We start from the raw sequence: 12,421 nt of genomic DNA, 5'->3' as shown, positions 1-12,421 counted from the left end.
CCAACTATCATGTGTAAAGAATCTTATTTATAGTATAGTCTGCTCAAATAAGTATAAAGTTTACAATGAAGAGGAGTGGTTGATTACTATTCTAATAATCCTACTAGACATATATATTCCTCGTAAACTACCTACTTTACATCAATGTTCTATAATATCATATTGTTATTTTAACTTAAAATTTGTAAGAGTCAATAATTTAAACAAGTCCTTTGATCATTTAGTTTCAGATATATGCACACAATGGTTGGTACGTTTAAAATTCTATTTTTTTCTCTTGTATTTTTTCAAGTGAGTTTGCATGCCCAATGGGAAACTAATTATTAATTACTCCAATTGGAAAAAGATTTTTCTTGTAAACTCCTATCTTACAATCCCATCTCCTTCCATTAACACCAATTTCATCAATTGTATGGGTGCTTAAATCAATCCAGACTAGCTCACCATCATATTTTTTGAAGCAAATGTTGCCTTTCTTTCCAACTCCAATGGGAGAATCAATGAAAGGTATGGACCCAATGTTGAAGAGTTTAATCCATGATTTCTCCATGCCAAGTGCACCCAAAATTGAAATGTAAAAGGTAGTGGTATTAGGACAATTTGAGATCAAAGAAATTGACTCATTTAACACCACCAAATGTCTCACCATGTATCCAACTTCACAACCTTCATACATATCTAACGAAGCAGGTGTTATAACCAACGTCTCGTTGATCAAGTCAAATGATACCAAACATTCTTCCAAATATGAATATGTTTCACCCCACCAATGACACATTCCATTAATGTGCACTTCGACACCCCAGACGAATTCATCATTAGGGAGATAAGGCACATCAATATCAAGTATCCTCCAAGAGTTACTATTAACACTATAAATCTTCAACTCGTAGTCAATCGATCTTTCTTTCAATGACACATCTTCTTCTCCGTTAGTGATGGGAAGAAACCTTATATATTGAATGACTTTATAGTCATCTCTTATATAGTCATAACCAAATCCAAGAAAATCAAGATAAGGGCACTGGTAACATGGTACACACTTTTCAAGGCTAGGAGGAATGACAAAGAACTCGGCAGTAGTTGGGTTCCATAATACAATTTGGAGGTTCAATGAATTTTGTCGACAAAGACATATAATACCATTAACACTATTGAAACCTAACACAAAATACCACTACGAAAATCTTCAATTGAAAATGGCAAATCTAACTTGATCCTATTGTCACACCGCTCACTTTCACCGAAGAGCAAATAAAATGACCAAATGCGAGACGTTTCAATCTCTAGTAATAGGATAAAGGTATCACCGTAATCAGAATCGTTATTATTAGATAAGAAATGGTTGCAGAACATTTTCATGAAATTATGATTTTCAAATAAAATTGACCATGATTTGTTTACGCATTCAAAACGCTTCACAGATTTGAGAGGTAATTTTGATAAAATGGATAAAGCAAGATCATCATGAATATGATGAAATTTGTTTCTTACCTTTAACTCTTCGTTCGTCATAGCCACAAATCTCTGCATCTTCAACTCCAACAAGAACGAGTTTTGGTTGCAACTTAAAAAACACTCGAAGCAAACAAACACTACAAGAAAAACTGTTATTACCTACGACAAATATTATCTTTACCCATGGACTGTCCATAGGTAACGTAAAATTACGCACGGATTACCCACGAACACGAGTTCCTAGCTAAATCGCTCGTAGGAAAATATTTACCAACGGACAAGCCGTGGGACACACTTACTTAAGGATTGTCCGTGGGTAATATGACCTACTGAGTCTCTGTGGGTAACGTTACTCATAGATTTTCCGTAGATAAAATAGTAGATACTTATCGACGGAAAAGTCGTAAGTTACATTACTCACGGACCATCCGTGACAAAGTCTACTATTTTATATTTGATATTGATAATTTTATCCATGAATTGTCCGTGGGTAATGAAAAAATGATTTTAATTCTATTTTTGTTTTTTTACAGTTTCCTGTATTTTTTAATATATATTTAAAATTAATTGTAAGCATATTAAACATCATTGTCAAAACAAAGTGAAATATTATGTAAATAGTGTTTTCAAAATACACATTCTGACTTTCATAAGTCTCAAAGTAAGGACAATTTACACTACCATGATTCTCAAAATAAGCACATTGTTACTGCCATAAGTTTCAAAATACACGTAACGACACTATCGTAGAAATATATATATAGATAATGCCTACAAGTCTAAACAAAATAAGTAGTCATAACTACTATACGAAACTGAAACTGAAACCAGTATTACTCCTCGCCGTCATCATCGTTAGACTCATCCTCGTCATAATCTGGATGACGACGACGACGGGATGACTCAGCCTATATGGAAGCAACACTTTTTGCCAATGTTGCTAGCTGCATCTGTAGTTTTGTAGTGCGTTGCTCTGTTTGTTGAACTTCCTCTTGTTGACGTTGCTCAACTTTCCTTAGCTCCTCTCGTGCCTCGTGTTTTGCTGCTTTTGCTCGCTCCTCAAATGCTGCTATCTGTGCAGCTATCTCGTTAGATTGTTGAGACAAGAAATTGGCGCAACCTCTAGATGGACGAGAATCTGGAACTAGACTTGCGACACCTGGTCTATAAAGCGAGGATCTATCTCCAGCACCATAGATCCTCCCTTTATTCTTCCCCCCAACAGATTGGACCCACATGTCTAAGCGAGCTTCCGCATTAACCACTTGGCTACAACTACTAGATGCTTCCCCACCTTTAGAGGCTTGTTGCAACTTACCTTGAAATGTTTCCTACTCAAATAGAAAATCATGCAACATAGTCAAATTACTTTTACAAGAAATACAAATGAAAGAACTAATAAATGATTTAATATTTCTTACATATGTTTTTTTTGCTCTTTCATCAACCCAAGAGTTGTCCTTCTTCTTAGTGTGAGTTTTTAAAAAGACCTCATCCAATGTGGGGTCTCTACCTAACTCTTCCCTTTATTCTCCCCCCCAACAGATGGGAGCCACATGTCTAAGCGAGCTTCCGCATTAACCACTTGGCTACAACTACTAGATGTTTCTCCACCTTTAGAGGCTTGTTGCAACTTACCTTGAAATGTTTCCTACTCAAATAGAAAATCATGCAACATAGTCAAATTACTTTTACAAGAAATACAAATGAAATAACTAATAAATGATTTAATATTTCTTAAATATGTTTTTTTTGCTATTTCATCAACCCTAGAGTTGTCCTTCTTCTTAGTGTGAGTTTTAAAAAAGACCTCATCCAATGTGGGGTCTCTACCTAACTCTTCAGCCTTATAAAAAATAAACAACAACAGAACCGTGAACAAAATGATAGTCAAATTTCGCCAGAAAAGAAAAACAACAAAATATTTTAGCAAAATAACTCTGCATTTTGAAACAGCAACACACCAAAACAATAAAAATAGCAAATGGTAGACATGTCCTGAGTCAAACATTAAATGGTTATACAGTGAAGACTTTGACATAGAAAGCGTACCATCCGAATGGTATGTTCAGCAATGGATATAGATCCACCTGTATGGACAACTCCTCCTTTAGAAGAAGCACGATTTTTCTTAGCTCGATTTGATATCTCCTTATACGACGGATCCATCCATATCTTCTCAAGATCATTCCAAACACTTTCTCCCATCCAAGTTGGACACTTGCGCTTCTTTCTCGCTTGCATCAACATATCAGAAAGACGCATTGATCCTTTTGTATTGAAGATATTCTTAATTTGAAAATTGTGCTCAGGCAACCAAGCAACTTTTTCCTGCAATATTACATTACAAATAAGTTATAATATATTAATTAGTATCCACACATTAGTTGAACTTATTAACAAGATATATAACTTAATCTTACACCAAATTTGTCGAACCAACGTTCCAAAGTTAATTTTGAGATTGCTCTCCAGCTAGGATATGGATCAACATATTGTGATGTAATGACTGAGGTGAGGGCTCTCGAGGCCACCCTACACGGCAACCACCTGTAAACAATATTTTTTAAAAAACATCAAATTTCTAAAAATAACTTGAAACGTACCCTAATCCTCATGTAGTAATGAAAAGTTAATCAGAATTTGTTACATACCCTCGAGCATCCGGCCATATCATTGTTCTCCCATCAAGCGCAACCCCATGACTAGAATTGGAGCATCGTGACCCTTGAGTCTTATTACTAATAGCAACATGTGTTGAAGGTGGTGGGTTAGCTGAAATTGAAGTATGTCGTGAGGCAACATATGTTAATGGTTGTGACGGTGAATGATCAGCAATCGGGGAAATGTTGTCTTCTGGGACAAAACTCGGTATGGGCATCATCACTATAATTGGTTCAGTACCATGCACCTTATTAGGTTGGATTGGAAGCACTGCAGCTTGTTGGATAGGAGGTTGAACAAGTTGTTAGGTGGGATGTCGCACATAGTGTGAGGTTGGTGTAGTGGCATTGACATCTAGTGGAAATTGATCAACTGTTGCTTGTACCTGCTGAGCTGCTTGAGTTACCTTATGCGGTAAAATGATGCGATTTTTCTTGAATGGAAGCTTGAGTCTAATATTTTCTTTTGAAGTCATCTATAAAGAATAAGATGAATAAAAACAATTAGCACACACACAATTCAAACAAACAATCAACAATTCAAGATGTAAAACTAATATATAAAAAGGTAGAATATGAAGATTTAAACAAATAATCAACTACTATTTATACTTACGAAAAAATCAAACGTCAATTGAAGAATCATCCCCATCTTCATCATCCATATCACTATCATTATCAATTGGAATATTTGGAACAAATGTTACATTGACTTCTTCATCGCTATGTGTTTCATCGTGCAAGCCAACCATTTCTTCAATTTTAGTTAATTGTTCAACATGTGCCATATCTTCATCTTGATATGGCATGTCCTCATCGACTCCATCCACCTCTACATGACCCACAAGCTTTGTTTTGATAACGACAGACCAGTGACGCTTATCAGTTCGCATTTCAGGATAAGATACATAATACACTTGTCTAGCTATTTGTGCAATTATGAAGGGATCATAGAGATCATATTTCTGATTCATCTTGATATCTACAATATCATACTGCGGATGAACTTTGGTTCCTCTATTTCGTCTAGGATCAAACCATTTGCAATAAAACAAGGCTACCTTGTGAGGCAATTTGTAATACTCCAACTCGAAGATATGTTGGATGACTCCATAGAAATCATCTTCCCCTCCTCCAGTAACCCCTTTCACATAAACTCCACTATTTATGGTTTTCTTACCCTGAGACCAAGCTTTTGTGTGAAATTTGTACCCATTAATGTAATACTTGTGCCAAGTTTTAACCATTGAGTTAGGACCCCAAGCTAATGATAACAAGTTAGGGTCAGTCACGCCATTTTCCTTGTCAATGGCCTATACAAACATGATATTCACAATAGTTAGGTGAGAAGTTCTAATTTATTTGCAACAAACTTCAATAAAGCACTTACATACGCACGAAACCATTCTGGGAATTCTCCATGTATACGAGTTTGAGATATAGGATCTTCTTCAAGAATGGAATTAGAGTGCAAAAAGGCGCTGTCAATAATGAGAGAAGTGTTATTACAAGTATTTGGTAGTTATGTGGGGTGAGTGCTTACAGACTTCTTACTCAATATATGGCTTGACCTCATTGCAATTGATGAGGATGTGTACATGAGCAGACCTTCTTTCAGCATCACTTAACCAATGAGTTTGAGCCTTCCAACTTAACATTCCTTTTGCAACAAATAAGAACAAATAAGAACACATTCCAACCAATTGCAACCAATTCCAATCAGCTCTCATTCCATTCATGTGCATAAAAGATTCATAATAAAGGAGAAGATGAAATAAATAACACATGAACGTGATGTATAATACTGCATAAAATGAATAAAAATAAATATAAAGGACAAACAAATAATTGAGGAGCGATGAAACTATGAACATAATGTAATTTTACATATCAAATAGGATACCTATACAAACCTCAAACAAGTTATTACTCAAAGTTCAAATTGAAAATAATTTTCTCCAAACATAAACTAATTTTCAAACTAACTATAAATAGTTATGCAGATATTTGCTGTAAAATTAGTTGTAGATAATTTAGCTCTCATTGTCAAACTAACTTAAATTGTCAAACTAACTTAACATTCCTTTTGCAACAAATAAGAACACATTCCAACCAATTGCAACCAATTGTCAACCAATTGCAAACTATCTATTTCAAGCTGTAGATATTCAGACACGTTTTCAACTGATTTTCCCACCTTTACTATCACTACCCACTTGGCACATTAAAATTGGAGCACCAAGTAGTTGCACAAGGCTAGAAGAACGAAACACTACACACCAAATTTGAATACTTGTCTATCGTCCTATAACCTATTTGTGGTTACTTAACGATTGACATCAAAAAATGAATTTTTTTATTTTGAAACAGATATAATCACACCCTTACATGACCACTTTATGCCTGTGTTTTGAAAACATAACCGGCTGATTTGGGAGCCTGTAAGAAGTCCAATCCATGTGACCCAAAAAACTAACAGACCAGTTGTGAAAATATATTTAAAAAATTGGTAAAATACAAACAAGGTAAGGTTCTTATTTTTTGTTTATAATTCACAACACAAATAAGCTGGTCTGGAGGAGATTGGATGTGTGGTTCTTGTCAGCACATAAATTTCAAGAAGAGGGATGCATGCCAAAATTGTGGATACCCTAAAATTGGAGGCCCTGATCTAGAAACATATAGATACAACTGGACCTTGGCAAGGGACTGGTATTGCAATGGTATGAACTGCGGAGCACACAACTATTCTAGCAGAACAAGTTGTTATAGATGTGGTGCATTGAAAAGTTCTTATTCTTGTGGATTTGGTGGAAACATGGAAGCCTCTAATTGCAATTACCCTCTAGGATGGAAAACTGGTGACTGGATTTGCACTAGGTAAATTCACATCATCATCATCACATATTTTGTAACTAAAGTTCAATCACAAATGCCACATGTATTAACAAATAAGAACACCTCATTGTCAGCATCACACCTCACAACAGAGTTAGGAGTTATGAATTAATATCAGTATCCAAGCAAACAATATCCAAGCAAAAAAAAATCAAATTCCAAGCAAAATAAAAACAGTACCGCTAGACTCAATATCAGTATCCAAGCACAAAACGCGAGAAGGAGTTAGGGTTTGCAATTAAGTTAATAAACGTTCAGATACACAACAAATAATCATGAAAGTGGAACAAATTAGAGAGAGCAAACGAGATAACAACAACGAATGGGAGTAAAACAGAGAAAAATAGACAGAAGAACCAGAGAGAATGACACAACCTGTGATTTGAAGTGGCTGTCAAGGGCGAACGACGAACGACGTTGATTGAGATGAAGGGTTTACGGCGAACGGCGAAGGGTTTTTGTTTCTATCCCCTTTACTCTTACTTTTGTTTTGTTTTGTTTGCTTACTGAACTATTACTTACTCTAACAAATGCCTTCTAAGAAATAACTTTTTTTTTTTAAAAAAAAAAACAAAGTAATATACAAAACTATACTTTCAATTTATCCACGGATATTACCTACGGATAATCAGTGGTAACAAAAAATACGATTAAATTTTGGCAACTTCAAGTTGAGTTTCTTTTTTTTAACTTTACCCACGGATTTGTTTTATTTTACCTACGAACAAACCGTGAAAATCAATTAAAAAAAAAAAATTACTTAATAACAATTTTACTCACGGTTTTTCTATAGATATTATATAATTTATCCACTAACTGACATCCGTGGGTAATTTTCCGTAAGTATATGAATCTTTTCTTGTAGTGAAACCCAACAAATTAGACATTTGTTAGTGAAACACATGCATATCCCACCAATATGAAGAGAGCTTTTCCTCATACATTTTTACAATAACTAGCCATGTATTTTATTTTATAGGAAAAGCAACATAAAATAATTAATTTTTTTTTTAACAAATTATTTGTTTTTTTGTTATCTTTTTAAATATTTATTTTGGTCATTTATCTTTTTTTAATTTTTAATTTTTGTAAGTGGTGAACTTTAATCTTGTCACATTCACAATAAAATTATAACAACAACTGGTCATTGGGATCACTTTCGGCCAATATATCTATATTAAAATCCTTAAAAAAATAATCCATTTTACTTAATAATATGTTTGCATTTAAAAAAACTCCTCTTGGATGTTTTGAAATATTTGTAAACTATTTATAATGAAGAATATTTATCAAAGTTTTATGTATATGCATCTCCTTCTTGTTAATTTTACACATCTAACTTTATAAATGTTCCAAAATTAGACATCAACAATTTATGATAGTAACATTCTACTAATTAAAAAAATTATGGTGGAAATGATTAAGTTTCATCACTTATAAAAGATAAATGGCAAAAATAAATAAAAAGAGATACAAAACCAAAATAAATAATTAGTAAAAAAACAAATGATGGATAAAATATTTAAACCTAATTAATAAATATTATAGCAGTTTTTTGTTGTTGAAAATAACATATTATGTCTTTACTTAATAGATAAGTAATTCCAAAGTTATTTTATAAATTACTAAACATTGTAAATACTATTTTGGCACATAAGTTTTTTGAAAATAAAATATTCGTCTTTTTTTCGTTTTTTTTCCTCATCATTCAACACAAATCTTTTGGATCAGATCAAGTTCGACTTTTATTTTTATTTTTTTATTATTGCACTTCGATTTTTGCATATTTTGTCCACTATCCAATTTATTATATTTCAATTCAATTTTTACCTTCTTTAATTTTTTTCAATTTGTTATTATGCAAATGGATCTACTCAAGAGACTATTAGAGAGTCCAAACTATGTATGAAATACATATTTGTCATTAACTGATTAACTAAAATTAATATTTTTTAATATCTTCGACATCTCATATACTATATATCTATAAAAGTTATGTCCAGCACTTTTACATTCTTACTAATTTCGACACCTCTATTTTAATAGGAAAATTAGAATATAATTCGCACGTATATGTGCAATTTATAAAAAAAAATTTCAATATAAATTTTTAAAAAAGTTTGAAGGTGATATTTATGGTGTATAAATATATCAATCTGATCAAAAAAATATTTCAATATTTGTAAATTTCTTAGTTTATAAGAATGGTTGTATGACAAAAGAATAAATGAAATGGAAACAATTAAAAAGTTTATAATAAAATAAGTGATTTTCACTCTAAAAAATATGATTAAAAAAAAATGAATTAGTGTTTGTATACACAATTAAAAAGATTAAAATAAAATGAGTGATTTTCACTCTAAAAATATTATTAAAAAAAGATGAACGATTGTTTGTATACATTTTGTTTTGTTTTAAACATTCAATCACTATAGAATACTTTCTTCCAATAAAAAAAATATACTATATAATTTGCAATCATTGATTTGAGATATATTTGTATGCATTTGTTTTTATACAATCATTATTTTTGTTTTTGTTTTACTTTTTTTATCTTGAGTACTATTATTTCTTTAATCTTTTTTTAACTAATTGAATGAACTATTATTTCTTATTTTTATGTTTCATGTCTTATTTTCACTTAAACTTTCGATAACTAATTTTTAATTAGAGGTGTTATGTCACATATTTCTTTCAAAAATATTTTGATTTGGTTAACCTTATTGGAGACTGTATATAATGAATAAACTCAAAGTATTATTTTTTACGATAAAAAAACAATAATATTGGAAATGATGTGGAATCACTACTTGATTTTGATTATTTTTACTGTTGATTGAAACTATGTTCTGATTTATGCTTCATTCAATCTATAAGTTTAATATTTTGAAATGAGTGTTTTTATTTTCAGGAACAATTTATATAGACAAATAATTTCTTTGTATTAAAGGAATAGAATATGTATCCGAGCACTAATAAAAAAAAATGAACACAAATTGTATATTACTTTAAAAATATTTAATTTATAAGTTTATATTTCTATTTAAAACAAATTCTTTGTTCGTTTTTTTTTACAAAAGTTTGCTAATTTAAATGTCTGTGTTTTAATATTTTTTATTTATTTTAATTTAAACATTGGATTGTTTGTGTATAAGTTTGATTATTAATTTTTCATGTGATTGCTTTGTTTTATATATTTTATAGTAATTTATGGTTGTTACATTTTAATTAATAAAATATAATTAAAATATTGTGATGTATTTATATGTAATGAATTAAAAAATTAATTAACAATTAAATCAAGTTTGTAATGGGAGTTATATTTTTTATTGTTTTTTTTATTATGGAGATATAGATAAAAAATTAGTAGAATGAGGAATAAAAAATGAATGAATTCTAGATGTGCCACATCATACTATTAAATGATGTGGCAAAATTAGTGTTACATGATGTGATGTGTCAAACATAATATTTAAGTCTCATATTTTTGTTCATTTTCCCCATTCTCTCATTTATCATATCTCAATTAATTTTGTATCCTCTTTTTTACAAATTGTATTTTTTTTTTTCAAACGAGACACTCTAAGAGACTATTGGAGGATAGAGAACAAATAGGAAACACATATTTGCTATTGGTTAATATAGAAACTTAGTGTAGTCAATTTACATTTTTTGTCTCATATTTTTTATAACAAAATTCTCCAATTGTCAAAATTGGTGAATGGAATGAATAAAAGGTGGAGTTAGAAATTTGTTTGGAATGAGGAGTTAAATTTAGATAATGAGAACTTGTTGATTGAACTTTGAAACTTGTTGTTTGAAGTCGAACTAAATCAAAATAAAAGTTATAACATTATGTTGTCAAATATTATATGCAAGTCGTTCGAAAATTCATATTTTTGATTGGAGGTTATTATTAAGAAAAGTTGATTAGGAGAGGAACTCCAAACCACGGCCATAGCTCATTGTGTGTCTTTTCTTATAGAGAAACAAAATCATGTTTCCAATTGGGATAAATAAGCCAATTTTTCTTAATTCAGTGATGAAGAAATGATGCTTTTGATGGCTTATGAGGACATGAAATGCAAGAATGTAAGATGCTTGGTTTCATGATTCAGAATGTAAGAATGAAATGCAATATGTGCAAATAGATTTTATTCCAATGATGTTAACGATGGTTCCAAACAAACTGTGAAGTTTGGAAATAATTCTTGGTTGGAGGTAGTTGGAAAGAGGAATGTCAAGCTAAATATTAATCGCTTGATGCATGTTGTTATTGATGTTTATTTTGTTCAAGAATGATTTATTGTATATTAATCGATTGAAAATGTTGAGCGATAAAGAAATTGTCAAATAACTTCTTCTTTCGTTATCAATAAAAAATTTGTCTTGAAGGTTGTATGAAGGTGAAACACCATAGAGATGCTAATTCAAGGAAGAGACAATGGAGAACAACATAGAAGTTAGAATTTGTTCGTACAAATTTATGTGGACCAATTACTCATTCCTTAGATAGGAATAAAAGGTATTTTCTATGTAAGGTGGATGATTATTCTTGAAAAGCACAAAAATACTTCTAAGTTGAGAAATTAGAAGCTTTCTACCAACATTTAAAATATGATTGAGAAGGAAACTAAGTTAAAACTTAAATGTACGTTAAAAGTGATACTCAAATTAAGAAGGAAAACTGTTTTGAGCGGTTAGTTAGTTAGCTATAGCTACTTGTAACTGTTTTAGTTAGTTAGTTTGTTACTCCAAAAACTGTAAATTAACAGTATAAGTAAAAGCAATGCTGAAAATAGAGTTTTGAAGCGTGAATATAGAGAGCTAGCTGCAGATTTTACAAGAAGCAGAAAATCTGGCAGCATAGAAACTCTATCATTGTAAACATTTTCATCTCATTGTAAGTGATAAGTCAAGTCGGATTCACCCCAGATGTAGGAGTTAATATTTGAACTGGGTTAACAAGTGTGTGTGTTCATTTTAGCTTTATAAGTTTAAAATTTTGGTCAAAACAAATCATTCTCCGTTTCAGTCAAAAAGGAAAAACGTTCTTGACATTGATCTAATCAATCTCCGTTTACAGTTTTTTCAATCATTATGCGTTTTTCTGGATAAAACCAAGAACGATATTGGTTTAATTACTCATTGATATTTGTTTTGCACATCAGTATGCACACTAATAGAGGAGAAGAATTCACCTACACTAAGTTTTGTCAGATGGCTAGAATCAAAGGCCGTTAACAAACAAGTACACTCCTCACAAAAATGGGGTCATAAAAAGGAAAAACATGACTATAATGAATATGGTTAGAACCTTGTAATATGAAAAACCAGTTCCTAAGAGTTTTTGACCTGAGACTAAGAACTAGATAGTGTATGTGTTGAATATATCCCCTACT

The 12,421-nt window shown here is 31.3% G+C and overlaps 1 protein-coding gene across 1 annotated transcript; it reads right to left on the bottom strand.

The window, feature by feature from the left end:
- Nucleotides 1-316: 316 nt before the first annotated feature.
- LOC101510157 (F-box/kelch-repeat protein At3g06240-like) lies at nt 317-1,654 on the bottom strand. The gene is made up of 2 exons (XM_004499760.1): nt 1,495-1,654; nt 317-1,161 (listed from the first exon to the last, which is right to left on the bottom strand). The coding sequence occupies exons 1-2, from the start codon at nt 1,652-1,654 to the stop codon at nt 317-319; spliced, it is 1,005 nt and encodes a 334-aa protein (XP_004499817.1).
- Between the last annotated feature and the right edge of the window lie 10,767 nt (nt 1,655-12,421).

The sequence above is a fragment of the Cicer arietinum genome, chromosome 5 (assembly GCF_000331145.2).
Source record: "Cicer arietinum cultivar CDC Frontier isolate Library 1 chromosome 5, Cicar.CDCFrontier_v2.0, whole genome shotgun sequence".
In the NCBI taxonomy this organism is placed as follows: Eukaryota; Viridiplantae; Streptophyta; class Magnoliopsida; order Fabales; family Fabaceae; genus Cicer; species Cicer arietinum.
The sequence above is the reverse complement of the archived record's forward strand: the minus strand, read 5'-3'. Positions and strand labels throughout refer to the sequence as shown.